Source organism: Tubulanus polymorphus, chromosome 9 (assembly GCF_964204645.1).
Source record: "Tubulanus polymorphus chromosome 9, tnTubPoly1.2, whole genome shotgun sequence".
NCBI classification, from domain to species: Eukaryota; Metazoa; Nemertea; class Palaeonemertea; order Tubulaniformes; family Tubulanidae; genus Tubulanus; species Tubulanus polymorphus.
The window spans coordinates 15,656,878-15,676,867 of NC_134033.1; the positions used below are offsets into that span (position 1 = coordinate 15,656,878).

The 19,990-nt window shown below is 40.5% G+C and overlaps 2 protein-coding genes across 2 annotated transcripts; both read left to right on the forward strand.

Moving 5' to 3' along the window:
- Nucleotides 1-290: 290 nt before the first annotated feature.
- LOC141910670 (uncharacterized) lies at nucleotides 291-2,421 on the forward strand. The gene is made up of 4 exons (XM_074801385.1): nucleotides 291-357; nucleotides 960-1,148; nucleotides 1,688-2,104; nucleotides 2,290-2,421. The coding sequence occupies exons 1-3, from the start codon at nucleotides 303-305 to the stop codon at nucleotides 2,092-2,094; spliced, it is 651 nt and encodes a 216-aa protein (XP_074657486.1). The 5' UTR covers nucleotides 291-302; the 3' UTR covers nucleotides 2,095-2,104; nucleotides 2,290-2,421.
- Nucleotides 2,422-14,048: 11,627 nt separating this feature from the next.
- LOC141910612 (organic cation transporter protein-like) lies at nucleotides 14,049-19,157 on the forward strand. Its single transcript, XM_074801306.1, has 8 exons — nucleotides 14,049-14,226; nucleotides 14,836-15,026; nucleotides 15,415-15,645; nucleotides 15,940-16,377; nucleotides 16,522-16,613; nucleotides 17,770-17,904; nucleotides 18,747-18,819; nucleotides 18,912-19,157. Exons 1-8 carry the CDS (start codon nucleotides 14,049-14,051, stop codon nucleotides 19,155-19,157), a joined length of 1,584 nt encoding a protein of 527 aa, XP_074657407.1.
- Nucleotides 19,158-19,990: the final 833 nt, after the last annotated feature.

Consider the following 19,990-nt stretch of genomic DNA (forward strand, 5'->3'; position numbering starts at 1 on the left):
AAAAAACATCGGAACTGGAATTGAGCTTATCGACAGTTTATTTACTTTGACCCAAGGATCCAGTTCAAAATTCCGAGTAAAACCTTCTTACATACCAGGATCCAGTTCCACAGATGTGAGTTAGAATTAACTTTCGAGTTATATAATCCGTTTGATATTCTCAATGAGTTAACTCCGAGTCAAATCTTAGCGGTAGAACTGGATCCAGAACTGTGGAACTGGGTCCCAGTCAGCAACTCCCAACTGCACAACTGCAAGAGCCTTATACAATATCCCAACGTATCCTTACAGACGAATCGAAGATGATGAAATTTGTGATTTTATCGGTAGCTTTAGTCGCATGCGTCAGCGGCATGGGTAAGTCGAGAGTTCAAGTTAGAATTTAAGTTCATTTCATGAGCATAATATATTTAAAAGAAAACATAGATACCAAGCACACAAATACAAAAGAGAAAGTTACATTACAATCATTACAATCCGACTAAACAACCGTTTAGTAAAGTTCAAAATCAAGGTTACATCATGAGCGAAATACAGGGAAACTTCGTTAAAGTGCAAATCTTGTGGGCAAGATTGAAATTATCCAGCAGGCCTGTATTTAGAGGGGTCGGGGGTCCGAACGAACCCCTTCCCCCGCCCGTTCCCCCCAGATGCCGACCTCAAGAAAATTTGAGCATCGATTTCAACACAATCACTCATCGGTAACACTTTTTAATTCGTTTTCATTCGAAATATGCACATGCTTCCGAACTTACTTGATTTTTATTGGAAAAAGATTGTAGGAAAAAGAAGCAAAATCGCTTTACTACTGAAATCTTCTGCGCGACTACTTCCAGACACAACATTTGCGTGCTTGTGGATCCCATCTTACAAAAAGTTCCACTTTCGAGAAAAAAGTTCCACTTCCATGCAAACTTAAAATTCTTGTTGTAAACCAGCATTGATTCGAATGATTTCAGGATTCTGGCGCCCGGGAGGCGGATACAACGGATTTAACAACTACGGCAACAGTAACTACGGCAACGGCGCCTACGGTGGTTATGGAAACGGATATAATAAAGGATTCGGTAATATGGGTTATAACCAAGGCAACAACGCTTACGGAGCCAAAGGATACGGCGGCTACAATGGCGTGAACGCAAATCACGGTAAACAAAATATATTCCCGAATAAAAGAAAAAAAAAATCGAAAACGATTTTGTAGTATCATGCTCACTGATCGGATTAGATACTAGAATCAGAATTTTGGCCATGTACAAACTTTCTCATTTTGGGGCCTTTCAGTTGCTCAAGTGACACGATGAGTTAGATGAGTTAACCAGTGTGGTTGACATAGAGGCAATTTAAAGTTCATTGTCGAGACCAAAAGTGGTCTTAAACCTACTGGTCTTAAGTTGTTAGATTTGCTATAGAACTAAGTTTGTCTTAGACCGGTCTTAAGTCTAAGCCCTGTCTATGGAACCGGCCCAGGCCTCTTAACCAAGAAGTCGTGGGCGATGTAATACACATGCTATGAAGGGTTTGCGGCAGGGTTTGTGTTTGCGTTTGTGTTTGCGTGAGCTTCTCCAGCGGACGGCAATCATACCCGGGGCAAGCGAAGATGGGAAAAGTGCTAATTGTCTATTGCACGAAATTGTATCATAAAAGCTATACGTAATTCCAATTTCATTTTCTGTTTCTACAAAAGCTAGCGGAGCCGCTGGAGGAGTTAAGAGCTACGGATCGAAAGGCGGTTACGCTCAAAACGGCGGTTACAGCGGCTTGAACAAGTACAAGCAAAACCGAGGCCACTTGAAGGCCATCGATCAACGCTGGGACGACAACGCAGGTACCAAGGCTAGCAGCGCCTACGGGGGCGCCACGGGTTACGGGGCCAACCAGGCCTACAAAGCCGGAGGCTCTAAATACGGAATGGGCGGTTACGGAGCTCAAAACGGACACGGAGGCTTCCAGAACGGCGCTGCTGGCGGATACAAGAACGGATTCGGAAACTTCGGTCATGGCAACGGTTTCAATAAAGGTTACGGTGGTTACGGTGGATTTGGTAACAGCGCTTATGGCAACCAAGGAAATAATTTCGGATATATGGGGTAGGCGAAATAAGGTAAGGCGAATTTAAGTCATAATGTTTCAGTATCATTTAGAGGTTGTAATTTTTTCTTATATTCGAGATATAAAATATAATATAATATATATATAATATTCGTATATTAAAAAATCTGATTTTTCGATGAATTTTGAGTGACGTTTTTAGAGACAAACGTCTAAATTTTAGTTTATTCTTTTCAGCTGATGACGTAACGAATTCGAAATGAAGTTCGATTGGTCGAGACTGATTCAACGATGAATAATAATCAATAAAACGTTTATATACTTGTAACACAAATCCCGTTGATTTTTTCAAATATATTTTCGTTGAGGCCGTGCGCTCCAGACGGGGACACAAGGAGCACGTGGTCCTGTTGCAATTTTCCCGCACCCTATTGGAAATACCGGGGCAATATTTGCATGGGCACTATTTCCGGCCGCAACTGATATTAGCACAAGGTTTAGCTCATATTCTAATCCTGATATATGCACAGTCAATCCCCATACACCGCAAGTTCCCACCTAACGCCAGGTTTTCTCAATGATGTATATATGATGCAGTGGTAGACTGGTTACCGGTCTCTATCTTCAATAAGAACATTGAATGGGACAGGCAACCAGTCTAATGCAGTGGTAGAAACCTGTTCCAACTCATTCAGTGCATCTTCACCCGTCAAGGGATTCGAACCCACTACGCTAAAGCTGTTCCCCGAACCCCTTGACCTCACGAGTCGTTGGAGTCGTTACTAGCCGACCAGAATCCGGTCGTACCAATCACAGCGCTTGTAACAAACTGTCAGTAGACTTCTGTTGGTTTTCCCGTTAAATTGACCAATCAGCAAACGTTTTACCGAACAAGGAAGTATTTCGCAAATCGATATATGACGCAGCAGCGCCAGTAATGAAATCACGCTTCGTGAGGCCAGGGGGCTGGTGGAAGCGAGTTCGGGAGTGATACCGGACCCCTGGCAAGCGAGGATGCATTCAGTAGAAATTGGCGCCAGCATCAACGGGCTTGAAGTTTAACCATAACAAGATAAGAAGGAAATGTGAAATGCGCTGTAGCCATATGATAGACCACAAATATCTTGAGGTACATTTTTCCACATAGTGGACACCGCTGCGTAAGAGACACGCCTCGGTAAGCGTCGTTTCGGTGCCAGTTTTGGAGGTAGCGCGTTGTTCCCCGCAATGTTTCTCTAAAATGGAATAAACGCTTCAACACTTAGTATACACAGTCAGCCCCTGATAATACCGCCCACATCGGTGCAGAACGATTTTGGCGGTATAGAGAGTGCGGCTGTATATCGGGTGTGTTTAACTATGTATTTGTATAGAGATGTACATTGAGAAAACCTGGCAGTAGGCGAGGTGGCGGTAAATGGGAGGGTGGTATATCGGGGGTTGACTGCGTATTTTAATGGAATTTATTACCTATCTCTTACAATGATAAAAGGCAGAATTAGTAAACATATTTTGAGAGGTAAAACGCACGGCAGATTCCCGGCACGAAACCCTGCTACACTATAGACCCGGTTTTGCCGCAACAAAACTTGCGGCAATCAGTTTTGCTCATTGTGTAATCACTGAGGCGAATTTCATGGATATTACGTTGTGTGTTTTGTAGAAAAAACTAGAAAAACCTTTCTCCATAATATAATACAGTTTTCCTTTGTTTGTCTTCGACTATTGGACCCGATTCCATGATCTCTGGATTCTAACGGTCCCTGCCAATCCCATTCTTATTCTATTCACATGCCATGTTGTGTTTTTTTTACTATATCTATTATGAAAATGCAAAAAATAGAATACAAAATATAGAATACAAATACAAATATATCTCTTGATCCCTTTCAAAAAGGCACATATAGACTCGATGTCCTTTTGATAATCTGTAACATTTTCTTACATTTTACAGCTAATCAAGTGAAATAGAATGGAATAGGGCACCGTATGCCTAAGCGATTTTCATTTTTGACCAAAGAGGAGTGGGTTCGAATCCTCGGAATCCACCGCCTGTATCCGTATTCAGTTCATCTTGACGGCAATTCATCATGAACCTCATTTATAACGAGCTTTACTCAAAATATCAATAGATGACTTTCTGAATTTTTCGTTTGTCGCACAATATATAACAAAATTCACCGATGAATCAATAATAGAAAATGCCAATGTAATTTTTCTAAAATAAATCCCGATACTTCCTACACCGAACCATCTTCGTTGGCGATCTATAACACCAAGACCTTCGCAAATAATAAACACTAAAACTACCGATAAAACCATCCTTAAAACCCTCCTTTCTCTTCTAGACGATTCATCGGTTACACCGAGCTTTGAACGCCGAGTGACCCACCGGTAAAATGTCGCCAAGATAAGAAATGAATTCGTCAAAACCAATAAACAAAGCGGGAACGTGACAGTGAGGTAAAAGAAAAAGAGCTGCTCAGAAACTCGGTAAATCAAGAACGAAATGATGACACGATGCTGGGTCCGTCCACGCCGTATAGTGATATACGGCCAATAATCTGGGCAGTTCCGAAATGCAAGATGTCTTCTGGGTAAAAATTGACCTATATGACCACAAAGCCCCACCAATGAAATGAACACTATAGCGCCCTTCGAGATCGACTTTCTGGGAATTCTACGAGATTTGATCGGGAACAATACGACGATTAACCGCTCTATACTGAGCAGTACAGTGCACCAGTTACGTGTCATCTGAAAAATATAGAAAAACGGCAAAGAAATTGAAATAAAAATCCACCCGAAATTCCATTCGTTTATGCGAAATAGAATATCACCCAAAACGGCGTAAATATACACAGTTCTCAGCGGATAGAGTACGAATGTAGCGATCATGAAGAGAAGATCGGTTAAAGCGAGAATTTTGATGAGAAAATAAACATCAGATTTAAATCGTTTTAGAACTAACAGCGTGAATGCGTTGAACGTTACACCCAGTACAGACGCCGGTAGATAAAATCCCAAATACATCAAAACGGTGAATTTCAGAGCTAATTTAACCGGACGAGTTTGGACTCTTTGACACCAGCTCAGCTGCAACGCCGGACCACTCCCATTCGTTGACAAACTCGACATATTATCAAACATTTTCACTCGCTATGAGAAGTCATTAAATCATACTGTTCTGTTGTCTGAATCTTTTATCGAATTTGTTACAATCTTGTTTACATTAGAGGCTGACGCTATGCAATTGTCCCCTCTCTCGAAGTTTCGACGATCCAATTTATGACAAAACTATGTGCTTGCACATGTTACATTCCTCTTTACAATATGAATGCAGTTCATCTCATAAACTATTGTGAAACATTTATACGAAATGCGTTTTACATCCGCTGAAATCTGAAATTGAATCTAATTCGCATGTTTCATTCAATATATATCTCTACCAAGCCTTCAACCTAAATTTCTTCTAGGGTTCGAACGACCAGCAGTGTCTTTCATTTGTTACCATAAACTTATTTGTTTTATCATATGCTTTTTAAGTTCTTGATTTTATGTAAATGTATTAAACCTTTGTACAGCGCATCGATTATTATTTTAGTTATGCGCTATGTAAGAAACAAATTATTATTATTTTTATTATTAATATTATTATTATTATTATTATTATTATTATTATTATTATTATTATTATTATTATTATTATTATTATTATTATTGTTAATGCAAAGCGCACAGACGGCGCCAACCAGTTTCGAATTTTGTCTCTTACAATACAGAAGATGACATATCCTTTAGTCTTTAGATATATTATTATATATAATTATAATATTACATACCCTTTTCATGTAAAATCGTGATAAGGTTACTGATAAAAAAATTAGGCACCCGGGTTCGAACATGGGATTGCAGTGGTCAAAGCCGCATTAGCTATACTTGCACAGTCCTCTGAGTATGTAGGGCCATCGAGCTAATGGCGATCAATGACCTGCAAGGCGGGTTGTTGACAGTCCGAGGGGTCTCGTCTTGGGGTTCATCTAATTTATAGATGACTTATCAGACAAGAAGATTTTCTATTACTCTCTGTTCAAGAGAAAGAATCTAAAACATTTCGGATGTAAATTACGCCCCCTATTGATCAATCCCTTTTATAGAAGGTCCAAGTTGAATTAAATTCGATGTGGGCCTTCAGGTACTGGTAACCATAGAGGCGACACCGTCCCTCTCGGTCCGAGTAGTTAACTGCGTAGCACACCGGTAGGTAGCGCTGCATGCATGCCGAAATACACCGGATATTCGGTCTCAATTGCAGTTCAACATCCGGCGCGTCTGGGAGATAAGCGTTTTTCTGTTTTACTACTCTGTATTTACGATGACCTGAAAAAAAGAGAAAACAGTTTGAAGCAATACACTTTTCAGAAGGGGTCAGCATGGCAGGGGTTCCAGGGAACATGGCCCTGTGAGGCCCGTAGCGTTAGCGGATTCGTTGTGAATTTGGTCGGGGGCATTTATGTTCAATGAAAAAGTATAAAGCCCACCTCCGTACTGTAATATAGGCCTATATACATGTAGTTAAGTTCGCAATAGCCAGTTTACCTTTCAGCGTGGATATATCTACCGACAGAACGGCTTCAATACCGAAACAGCGCCGGATCTTTGTGTAATAGTAATTGAATTCGTAAATTCCGTTAATCGTGATATTAGCATCGGGCAGAGGACCTACTGATTTGATCGAGTAAGGACATGCGCTGTTTGTGGCTCCTTCGTTTTTCAAAAAATCGTTGCTACATTGCAGCGTTTTCGACGTTTTCGAAACCGAATCGCAATGAGTCCCGATCAAATCTCCGGTTTTTACCGATATCCGCTGATCGGACGGGATGTTGAAAGTAGTCTGTCCGGCCGGGCCGTTCGACAGTCGATTTTTACCGATTAGCTTGAAATAATGACCGCCCTGATAGCGCCACACAGCGGCGAAAGTTTGAGGTGTCGTGTGGACGCTCTCCTCATCAGGACGGTTGAATTTCCAAGCGACGATTGTCCCGTCGCACGTGATCGGGTTTTCAAATTGTACAACGGTCGTGCACTGGTAACCACGATCCAGAACAGTCATCCCATCGTGGTTTCTCACTGTCAATGTGCAAAATTGTTCAGCATCACCTGAAAAAAACAATAGGCCTACAAAGTATGAAAGATCAAATTTTTATTGTGGTCTCAGCCTGTTGCCAGTAACTTATATTCGCGATTTCTTCACGCCGAAGCCTTCAGCTTAGCCCACATCTGACTGCGAGCCTTAGGAAAACGAATGGAAAACCCCCAAACAGTAGCCCAATTGAATTCCGGCTCCGGTTCATCACACTATACACTCGTTCCCAGATGATCCACAAAAATGACCTTGATCTTGCAATCTTGTCATCGTAAAGGACACCCCGCGAAAATGTTGCAAAATGAGAGATTAGTCTCACAATGGAATTACATTCGATAACATTCCGTATATATTAAAGATATTAAAAATCAACGTTTCGCCTGTTTCGAACAGCGTCCGTCAGTCATCTCCATTACCCCTGGCGGAAGTGACGTCAACCCATTAAATCCCACCAATTATTCAAATTCTAACCCCCACTTCCGGTCGCCATCTTGAATGACGTCACTTCCGATCGCCATATTTGAGACGCCGCTTCCAGCCAGCGTCAAAATGACGCAATTGAGAGAAAGCCCAACGATAGAATTCTCTTCGATTTATTAAGAAAAGACACCGATTTGGCTGTTCATCTTATTGATCTTGCATCGATCTGTAATTGGCACATTAAAAATGTATAGTTTTTTGGACTTACTCTGGTATATCAAAAGTCACAGTTGGAAAAACATATGAAAACGAACGATTTTCGACGACTGTTAAAAGCTTCCACACATTTTTTTGCGCATGGGTGTAATTCAAAACTGGATGTAAGTATTCAGGAGTTACCCTGAACGGGCGTATAGTTCGCCAGCAGTGAATTTCGGCATCGATTTTACGCGTAAAAGTACTTGGCAGCCACTCCGACCCATTACGCAGGCAGAAACTCTACCTCCATTCTAGGTTTTTTTGGCTCCCACTTGAAGTCCGTCCCTACGTGATACAGATACGCGGAAAACGGTGCAAAAATCATTGTATACATAATTATTTTCGATTTACAAAAACTCGTGTGATGAAATATTCAAGAGCCCGTTCTGTTGCTTCTTAATTGGTTTAATTTATTTACGAAGCTACGAGTTTCGTACGGCGGTTTTGAACTGGAAACCGAGTCACTCTTGTTCATAAATCATTCCTATATATGAGAGTTTATGCGGAAAAATTATACAACGGCCTTCGCATAAATTATAAATGACTTACACGGGAATTTTTTCAACGGTTTTCATCGAGTCCTCAATCGAATCGAGATCTTTTCGTAAATTATTGACGAAGCACTCTGAGGTGAAATTGGTACGAAATGCCACAAAGTTTCAAAGTTTATTTGCACCATATTTTACAAAGAAAATTGAGCACAGATAATTCGGTCAATAGATATACATTAGAAGGTGGCCAAACGATGGCAAAAACCAGAAATAATTTCGCAGGAGTTTTTTGGAAGTACATTGACTTACATAGATCTAATACAATTTAACTTTTAAGAAATACTCATGAATCGATACTGGAATCAGGGCCTATAGCTGTGAAACTGGATCCAGAACTGCAAAAGTGGACCCAGAATTGGGTTCTGATAAATTGAATTGGTGAATTGTATATCTAAAGGTAACAACGAGGGCCCTAATGATCTCTAGACGCAGGAAAAATCAACACAAACAAAAACGATACACCCGCTTATCCTTACCTTGTGGTCGAACAACTCTAATCAGCAAAATAATCCACACCAATAGATGGCGTTTCGGTGACCGACACAAAATGCTATAAAACATTGTTAAACACAGCTTTCTTCACACAGAACTTCAGTACAAAAATGTAGACCTTTTAAGCGTGAAATATCGTTGTTCAACAACTTTAAATTCATTTAAAATATCCGAACAGTAGCTCAGCCCACCGTTTTAATGAAATAATGCGCTTAATGAGCGACTACTTTTGTCTCTTAGGCTACTGAGTCCAGCGTTCGTTGATTGTTCATCAAACCGCGGACTACAAAACGAAGGGACGCGAATCGGACGCGGCGTGCGATCAGAGGATCCGCCTGTCGACGCGTATTGGCTACGCTCAGATCGGAGACCCGAGTGTTGCAGATTTTAGCCAAATAGGTAGTCGACGCGCCACATTTGAAAATGTGCACAGACGTCACGCATAATAAATCAACGGAAAAAACACTTTACCTAATTTTATCATGTATATTTCTACGTAATTCTATCAAATAAAGTAATTTTTCTTCAGAGTTTTCCAAATTAAGCACATATCTTCGAAACACGCCGACCACTCAGCATCTGCTATGAATTTCGCAAACAGATATTCGCTCTCGAGTTTGGACGACTTTTTGAATGATCGTTTGATTTGGTAGACCAATCCTACGACAGTAGTTGAGCCGTATGCAATAAAGCACGAAATGAGATTATATAACGTTATGACATCGTTTTAAATTCCATGATCAAAAACTGTCGTCCATTTTTATCGGCATCGCTTCGTATCGTAATGAGAAAATGAGGCCCCATTAAATTGTTGGCAATTGATTCGGAATCGAATAAATAGAACCGGATGTCACTGAGCAGTCATTGAATCTAAACGATGCTATTTCGCTGCCGTTTCGTCGATTACAGAACGTTCAGCGACAGGTTCATCAGGTACATTTTTTTATTGCCAATAGGATCCCTTAAAGCGTCTGATGTTACCTCAGAGTTCGGTATTCTAGGATCGTAGAGCGTCGTGGGGCGATGTGTGTGTACTATCACTAATGAAATGATAAGCGCTCTGATCAGCCTTCTATCTACTGGTTTCCTGGAGTATATCTAGGCTCTGTATCGATAATCATCGGTCTATTGGTATTATATTATATAAATATTACATATTATGTAAACAACACCCCCTACCGATCAATCCCTTTTATAGAAGGTCCAAGTTGAATTAAATTCGATGTTTTTCGCCGAGTACTGGTAACCATAGAGACGACACCGTCCCTCTCGGTCCGAGTAGTTAGCTGCGTAACACACCGGTAGGTGGCGCTCCATACATGCTGATATACATCGGATATCCGGTCTCAATTGCAGTTCAACGAACGGCGCGTCTGGTAGATAAGTGCTCTCCTGTTTCACTACGCTGTATTTACGATGACCTGAAAAAATAGAGAAAATGCAGTTTCATAAAGCGATATATACATTTTTTTGAGGGGCGTGATAAGGGTCCGAAACATGGCCTTTTAAGGTTCGGGCCCGATGATTATTAATACAGTTCGACAGGGGAGTATCCAGGAGTAGACTTTGACCGAAGCACAAAGCAGCATAGGGCATACAGTTGAAACCGGCGAACAAAGTATCCACAGTCAAAACAAGGTCTGGATAATCTAGAAATTCTTGAGCGCGATTATATACAAATTCTAGGCACTTAAGCGACATTGAAGAGGATTTATGCAGCTCAAAAGTTTAATGCGAAATTGCCCAGAAAGGTATTTCGAAAAGGGCAGGAGAGAATTGCGACGAGATCACGTGCTTCTTGTGCTTTCCTCTGGTCTGACTTTTCAGCTGGAAACCAGCTCACTGAAATAGTGCGAAGCCCATCATAAAACTATGTTATCCGCAGTAAGAGTTTACCTTTCAGCGTGGGAATATCTACCGACAGAACGGCTTCAATACCGAAACAGCGCTGGATCCTTGTGTAATAGTAATTCAATTTGTAAATTCCGTTAATCGTGATATTAGCATCGATCAGAGGATCGACTGATTTGATCGAGTAAGGACATGCGCTGTTTGTGATACCTCCGTTTTTCAAAAAATTGTCGCTACATTGCAGCGTTTTCGACGTTTTCGAAACCGAATCGCAATGAGTCCCGATTAAATCTCCTGATTTTACCGGTATCTGCTGCTCGACCGGGATGTTGAAAGTTGTCTGTCCGGCCGAGCCGTTTGACAGACGATTTTTACCGATCAATTTGAAATCATTAGCGCCCTGATAGCGCCACACAGCGGCAAAAGTTTGAGGTGTCGTGTGGACGCTCTCCTCATCAATACGGTTGAATTTCCAAGCGACGATTGTCCCGTCACACGTGATCGGATTTTCAAATTGTACAACGGTCGTGCACTGGTAACCACGATCCAGAACAGTCATCCCATCGTGGTTTCTCACTGTCAATGTGCAAAATTGTTCAGCATCACCTGAAAAAAAAATAACATAAAGTTGAAAGATCGTGGACCTGCGTACCTCTCGTAGCCAGTAATTTCCATTCGAGATTTTTTCATGTCAAGAGACCCTAAGTCTAACGAGGGTTCTAAGCCTAGGAAAACTGATTGAGAAAACTGATTGCCCCAAAACAGTAGCCATTTTGAAATCCCTGTCGGATCTTGCAGTTCATGGCAGGACAGACTCGATCCCAGATGATTTCGTAGACGCCCAATATAATGGTGGTAAATTAGTCTCACAATCGCATTTCATTCGATAGAATTCTGTAGATATTAAAAAGAAACCACAACGTTTCGACTGTTGACGTCAAACAGCGTTCGTCTCCAGTGCCCCTGGCGGAAGTGATGTCAACACGTTATATATATCCCACCAATGATTTAAGATTTAGCCGTCACTATATGCCTATTAAAGGAAACTCGATGTAACCGTTCAAGCCACTTCCGGTCACCATTTTTGATGACGGCATTGATGACGTGACTTCCAGTCATCATCTTGGGTGACGTTATTTCCGGTGACGCCACTTCCTGTTACTCGCTCACTCACTCAAACCCTCCAGGAATGGGATACCCTAACTACTCCTAATAGTTATATTCAGTAATTATACACACATCGGAATATTTCGATTCTGTTGGGAAAAACATCAAATCCCATCTTCAGAAAAAATTTGGTGTCAATCTGATATAGTAATCCCACACTACATATAAAAAGAGCCCGTAATTATAGATATCCCCATAATTCTTAAGGGAGGTCGGATTTCTCTTTAAAATGGCAAAATCCACACCAGATTTTTCCACATATTGTCGACAATGAAAATAAAATAACTGCTTAAAATCCCAGGCTAGATATTGATGAACGAAGTTTGGAGTAGACTTTGAATCCATGATCAAGTGAAAAAAGTATTTTCCATAATCGCAAAAGGATTCTTAATATGAAAATTTAACTGAAAACTGTAACCGGATCCAAAACTGCAGAAGTGGACCGATAACTGTGGAACTGGGTCCAGTGTGGAACTGGGTTCTGAAGAGTTGAATGGGTGAATTGTATATCTAAAGGTAAAAACGAAGCCTCTAATGATCTCAAGACGCGGGTAAAATCAACATTAACAAAAACGATACACCCGCTTATCCTTACCTTGAGGCCTAGCAACTCTTATCAGTAAAATAATCCACACCAATAGATGGCGTTTCGGTAACCGACGCAAAATGCTATAAAACATTGTTAAACACAGTTTTCACTCTGGTTAAATCGTAGCGAATGTCAGTACATGAACGTGGACGCTCAATAATGCTCCTAACAACTTCATTCATTAAAAATTTCCTAACAATAACAGCCTGTCGCCTTATACAATATGCGCTTAACGCCAATAAGTGAGCTTTTGTCTGTGCGGCTTCTGAGTCCATAGCGTTCGTCGATTATTCATCAAACTGCCGCCCATCTCTATCGGTATCGTTTCGTGTCATAATGAGATCATTAATTGGAATCGGAAGCCACTGAGAAATCATTGAAATTCGTCACTTACTGAACGTTAAGACGAAGGTTCATCGGGTGCGTTTTTGTACTGCCGCTCTGAAGTTACCGCAGAGTTCGGTATCCTAGGATCGTAGAGCATCGTGGCATTGTCCTGACTGAAAGAGTCGCCTCTTACCCTCTAGGAGAAAACGTTTCATACCCATTCATTCAGATTCATACCCATAAAGGGGACACCATCCAGACAGGAGGAGGATGGGTAGGAGACACTGTCCAGATTTAGGAAAGTGGTGCTTTGCGCATTAAGAGACACCATCCAGTGTGGTAGAGTGGTCTCCTTCCCATTAGGAGAAACCGTCCAGACTGGAAGGGTGATCTCCTTCCCATTAGGAGACACCATCCAGACTGGGAGAGTGGTCTTCTACCCATTAGGAGACACCGTCCAGACTTGGAAAGTGGTCTCCTTCCCATTAGGAGATACCGTCCAGACTGGGAGAGTGACCTCCGACCGATTAATGGGCACCGGCCAGACTGGGAGAGTGACCTCCGACCGATTAATGGGCACCGGCCAGTCTGGGAGAGTGATCTCCGACTCATTAGGAGACACCGTCCAGACCGGGAGATTGATCTCCGACTCATTAGGAGACACCGTCCAGACTGGGAGAGTGATCTCCGACTCATTAGGAGACACAGTCCAGAATGGGAGAGTGATCTCCGACCGATTAATGGGCACCGGCCAGACTGGGAGAGTGACCTCCGACCGATTAATGGGCACCGGCCAGACTGGGAGAGTGATCTTCGACCCATTAGGAGACACCGTCCAGACTGGGAGAGTGATCTCCGACTCATTATGAGATACCGTCCAGACTGGGAGATTGGTCTCCTACACATTCCAAAAATGTGACAAAATAATCATTCACTTTTGAGTCCCTCCAGAGGTGTTGCAAGGTTTTAGAGTTTTGATGTGAACAAATATTCAAATGTAAAATGTATTATACAAAGCGAGTATTGATTGATGTGCGTTTTAGGCTAATTACATATGAATATGTATATATGAATTAAAACGAATCTGTCTGTCAGGGTTAATTTTCACCCCATTAAACAATAAACATTTCATACATGTACACATCAGGCGCGTGATCGTATTAGAGACGACACCTTTAGAATTCATCATTGAACAATGACGACTCACAAGCTCGCGGATGCCGAAGGTACCGTAATTTATATCTCCGAAGTGGACAACGTTTTGAAAGCCGTATCGATTTTCGGTAAACGATGGTTGTACATGACTTACGTGATGTTGTTAGTTTCTTCTTCCCTCATGTCAGCCTGGCACATGTTCGCAATCGTGTTTATAGGTAAGTCTGTTCACTAGAGGGCATCCCCCTTCAGGTACAGCTCTTACGGCTCGGGCATGTCCTCCTCAAATATGTGTAAATTTTCAATTAACATGTAGTAATCAAAAAAACTTTCTGTAGCCATAATAAGATGAAAACCCACTATCTACAGATTAAAAGAATTTAAAAACAAGAATTTATTTATTCAATCTAAAATATATATATAAGACACGACGTTTCGATCTCACCCTAGAGATCATCGTCAGGTGTGTCAATTCTTTTCTATATCCATGTTCACATATTTGAGAAAATAAATTCATTCATTCACTTTTGACCTCGACACAAATAATTCAGCTTCAAAAGCATTGATTAAGAGGACTTAGAAATGCATATCGTGTAGATGTATTATGATCGTTTGGATAGGATATTATTTTTCTGTAGTTAGATTAAGGTTAGAAGTTTTTGAAAATTTGTTTAAAGTTTTGCCGAAAAATACTGCAATAAATGCTCATGAAATTGAAAATAATATCAACAATTATTCAAATTCTGATGAAATTATGATTTGGGATTTTATGAATTTTCTTGTATATACATATTTCGCAAATGAATTCCAACGTATCGTCGCAACAGGTGGACTGCCCGATGACTATCACTGTCGAGTGGGCGCCAATCAATCGATACCTCAGATTTATAAAGATGGTAAATGGACGAATGATAAATGTCGTATGTACAAGAATGAATCTAGTGGTGATAATCAGACGATACCGTGTAATAATGGATGGGTTTATTATACCGATTACCAAAGCACCATCGTTACTGAGGTAATTAACATAATAACAATATTTTAACCCATTTTTTAATTCCCGTTATCCCTATACAATCTGTCACCATAAGGACCACGCGTTAAACTTATTTGAACAATTCAAGAATGATATCTTGATCAAATAGATTAATTGACGAAAAATTTGCCATTGATTTCATCGTTTATATGGAGTTTGACCGTTGTGTCCAGTGACTAGAATCCACTCAATGTTGCATCATAGCTTACAATGGATATATCCAAAGTTTGATTATAACGGATACTGCCAAACAAGTTGCATGTAGCCGTTGCATGCGTCAATATATCACCAAAACTGGATTAAGAAGCAACATTTTTTCACAATTTTTGATACATGTTTCTAGAATTTACTTCTGACTTTCTGATTGCAGTGGGATCTGGTCTGTGACAAGGACTATTTACCTCAATTAGCGCAGACTATTTTCGTCGTCGGTACTTTGATCGGAGCCGGAAGTCTGTCGCCGTTAGCTGATTGGTTGGGGCGTAAAACGGTCCACATCGGTTCGCAGATTGGAATCGCAGTTTTTGGAATTGTAGTGATATTTTCACCTAATTACACAATGTTTGCCGTGATGAGATTTCTATCCGGAATTTGTCAACAGGTTTGAAATCTAAGATTTTAAAACCCATTATATTCAAATTTCAATCGATATCATCGAAGCTATGCGTTCGACCAATCAAAACCCATTATATTCAAATTTCAATCGATATCATCGAAGCAAGAAAGGTATCACTGCCTCTCTTGGTTTCCCAATCATCCAGCCATATTGCGTCTAACTATTAAACCTTGTCTGTAATCAAATACTATCTATATTGCATATGTACATGGCGAATGATTATTATCACTATGGAAAGCGTCGATATTTAGTATGATTTTGTAGCTGATTTCATTGCAGGGAATCATATTGTCTGGATCAGTCATGATTTTTGAATTGTTCCATTCAAAAACTAGAGACGTCCTCAGTCTCGCGTTCACGGTCGCCTGGTCACTAACGCTCGTGTTGCTGGCTGCGTTCGCCTTCTTAGTTCGAGATTGGAAGCATTTACAACTGCTGATTTCGATCCCGGGATTGTTAGCAATTTTCGGTATTTTTTGTTTTACCGAATCGATACCGTGGCTGATTGGCCGAGGACGAATCGTCGAGGCCGAACAGATTCTACGGAAAGTCACGAAAGGTCCCGAAATCAAACTGTCGGTTCCGGGTGGCGAATGCTTCGAAGTTGAGGACGCAGTATCGAATAGTAGAGGAGTAAAGGGCTGGAAAACTGAAATAACAAAACGGATGAAAACTTTGAAACGAAAATATCGCGAATCAAGACGGAATTCTCACGTAGTACGTAACTTCAATTGTGAAAACCCTAAAATAAGAATCGAAGATCGAAATATCTACGTCTTGGTTATTTTCGAAAAAATGACTTCAGTAATGATAGTTTATTTTCATGTATGTTAAATTCATAGAGAATTCAGTAATTTTCAGGCGCCGCAGACTGATGAAAAGCGCGAAACCTTATTGGACGTGATGAAACATCCTCGTTTACGATGGTATTCATTAATTATGTGTCTAATGTGGTAAGTTCATCTAACGCCATTAACAAGAAAACTGGAAAGTTTATTGACGTCTCAGAGAAGAATAACGCGTATTCATTACCTAATATTACCGACAATATGATATAATATCATGGATCAATAAATTAACTATGAATTTCAATATATCGACTATTGAATTGAATTGACTAGCCTCAATATCGATGACGTAGTGCACATTCACGCAAAATTCATCGTGAGAAAACACGAAATTTCATTACATAGAATTAAGAGTCACGACATTTTTTTTAAAAACAGAATGAACGCCAAAATTCACAATCATAATCGAAACGCCAATATTGATGACGTAGTGCACATCGACTCAAAGAGAACCCTCTTGAATAGGGCATACTAGCTCAAATGAATTTTTTATACTAGGCATATACACATAATTCTAACGGTTATGGCCAGTGTAAAAAGCGATACACGTCAGGCCAAAATTTATTCCAAAATCCTATATATGTTGAAGATAAGAAATCGAAGTTAAGCTGATTTCGGAATCGGCTGAAACGGCGAACGATTAGCTCCAAAATTGTACAAAAATGGTTTATTCTATTTGATTCTGGTATTAGATGTTAAGTATTCTTTTGTGAAGTAAATGAGCCACTGAGAGCGAGGTATTGCATCAGCTAGTGAAACAACAGAAAAACTATGAATTATACTAAGAATAGTAAATACGAGGTAACTATATAGTAAACAGGTGGTTGCGTCATCCACTCAGTTTACTTTATAAAGGGGATATTTTAGCGTTTTGGATGAACATCTGATACGGGGTTTAGCGAAGGTGGCATAAGCATATCTATAGAAGAAATATAGAAATTCGATACTTCCCCCTCAGTAGGTTCGAGACACGACTTAAGATTCGGAATTTGTAAGCCGAAACATTGAGTTAGAAATGAACAAGATCGTAAGTTTACATCATTGGTCATAGTCGTCGATTCATCTGGCAAGATTACTTCTCTACCCGTAGCGCAGATTTGGCTCGACCACGACCGGACCCGGTCGTTTTCTAAATTTTAGTCTGCATAGAATAATGGCGGATAACCCGATTGCAGCACAACAAGAAATTGTTTCTTTCTTACACGAAAACAATCAAATCCCACCTCGTATGCGTACATTGTCGGGTCTCTATCTTTAACAGGCTGAATTCATCGATTGCTTATTACGGAATTACTTTGAGCGCCACGTCTCTAGTCGGAAACAGATATCTGAATTTCGGTTTGGTCGCGCTCGCCGAAGCTCCGAATTTCATCTACACAAGCATCGCGTCGACGAAGTAAGATTTCTAGAAAATATAGATTTCTTCACAATCAAATTAAGAAAATAAGGCATGAATTTATTTATCGTTCCTCTTGTTTTTCTGTAGAATTGGTCGTCGTATTTCGTCATCTATTGTTCAAGTTGCTGGAGGAATTGCACTCATTATTGTACCTTTCATACCAAAAACTCTCTGTAGGTCAAATCTTGATAAGTGCATAGTCTAAAGAAATACAAAATTTTACTTAGAGTTTAGAAGTGTTTTACGTCCCAACTGCTAGTTAAACTAGTCATAAGAGACGGCCAGGACTTTTCTTCTAGGTTGTTATGACTCACAACCTGAGTGAGTTAGCAGAGCTTAGTCCATGTGTGTGTCTCGACAGCCAACGCCAGAGGTGGATTCGAACTAGGGACCTCTCGGTTCCCAGTCCTCCACTCAACCAACTGAGCTAACTGCACAGGACAAAGATTTAGAACATAGTGTCATAGAGTTCAAAGCCATCTTGAGAATTCCATATTTCAAGCTAAAAAACGAACCATTTTCATGATTTCAATGGGAAATGCGAAAAAATCTGTGACCAAATATTTCGTACCTGAAATCGATTCTTTTCGCGACCTGTTTTTCGACGTCATAGTATTTTTTCAGCAGACGGATCGAGTTTGGCGCCGTTAATCCTCACTGTTACAATGATCGGAGTGTTTTTCATGTCATCCTCATTTGGTCTTGTATTTCTGTACGGCCAGGAAATCTATCCGACAAGTACCAGGTAAACTGAGGAACAAACTGATTCGCCCGATGGCGCCTCAAATATACGCGCGTAGCACGATTCGATGATGATTTCCTTTGAATCTGTTTTCCAGAAATAGTGGTATGGGTTTGTCCTCTGTGTGTGCTAGAATTGGAGGAATGTTGGCGCCGTTTGCGGGATATATGGTATGTAATATTTGCAAGACAAGTAATTTGAATTATTGAAAAACAAGTATTTTGTTACTGGTTACTTTATTAGGCTTTTATTGCTGTTGTAGATGGCAAAGATTTACTGGTTTCCGGGAGTATTTCTAGGCTCTATATCTATAATCATCGGTCTACTGGTATTATACCTTCCTGAACCGCTTGGACGTCCAATACCGCAGAAAATCGCCGACATGGATTCCTGGACGCGTCAACGATATCGACCGCCAACAGACGACAACATGGCCGACGAGCAACTTCCGGCGTTACTGGAAGTACATGAACAAGAAGAAGATGGTCGAAATAACTTCGTTATTTAGTTCAGTATTCTTATCTTTATTCTAAAACCGATTTTTGATTTACACCTTTTAACTCAATTTATCTTATATTAAATTTATGACACCGTATAAACGTATATGCATACTGATAGAATATCTGGTTGTTTTATATATTTCTTTCACTGATTGACGGTGAATATCAGCACTTGCAGCCTGTTACACTTATCCCGCTAGATGGCGGATGTATCAATGCGACAAAGATAAATATCAAAATATATTTTGGATTAACGTAAGTAACGCGCCCCCTATTGATCAATCCCTTTTATAGAAGGTCCAAGTTGAATTAAATTCGATGTTTTTCGTCGAGTACTGGTAACCATAGAGACGACATCGTCCCTCTCGGTCCGAATAGTTAGCTGCGTAACATACCGGTAGGTAGCGCTGCATGCATGCCGATATACACCGGATATCCGGTCTCAATGGCAGTTCAACATCCGGCGCGTCTGGTAGATAGGCGTTCTCCTGTTTCACTACGCTGTATTTACGACGACCTGGAACAAACAGAGAAAATACAGTTTTAAAGCAACGCATTTTTTCAGGGGCATGAGAGCGTCCAAAAACATGGCATTTTCAGGTTCGTGGACGGTTAGCAGTGACGGTAGGGGTAGACTTTGACTGAAGCACAATGAAAAGGTCATACAGTTGGGTTAAAACGAAGAGTGAGCTTCGAGTAAAAACAGGGGTACTCTTGGAAATTTAGAAATTCCAGTGCATTTCCAAACAATTTTTAGGCACTTGACTGAAAGGCACAAACAATTAAAGAGTTCGAATATAAAATTTTGCGTAGAACCCTGAAAAGAATTGCCATCGTATTT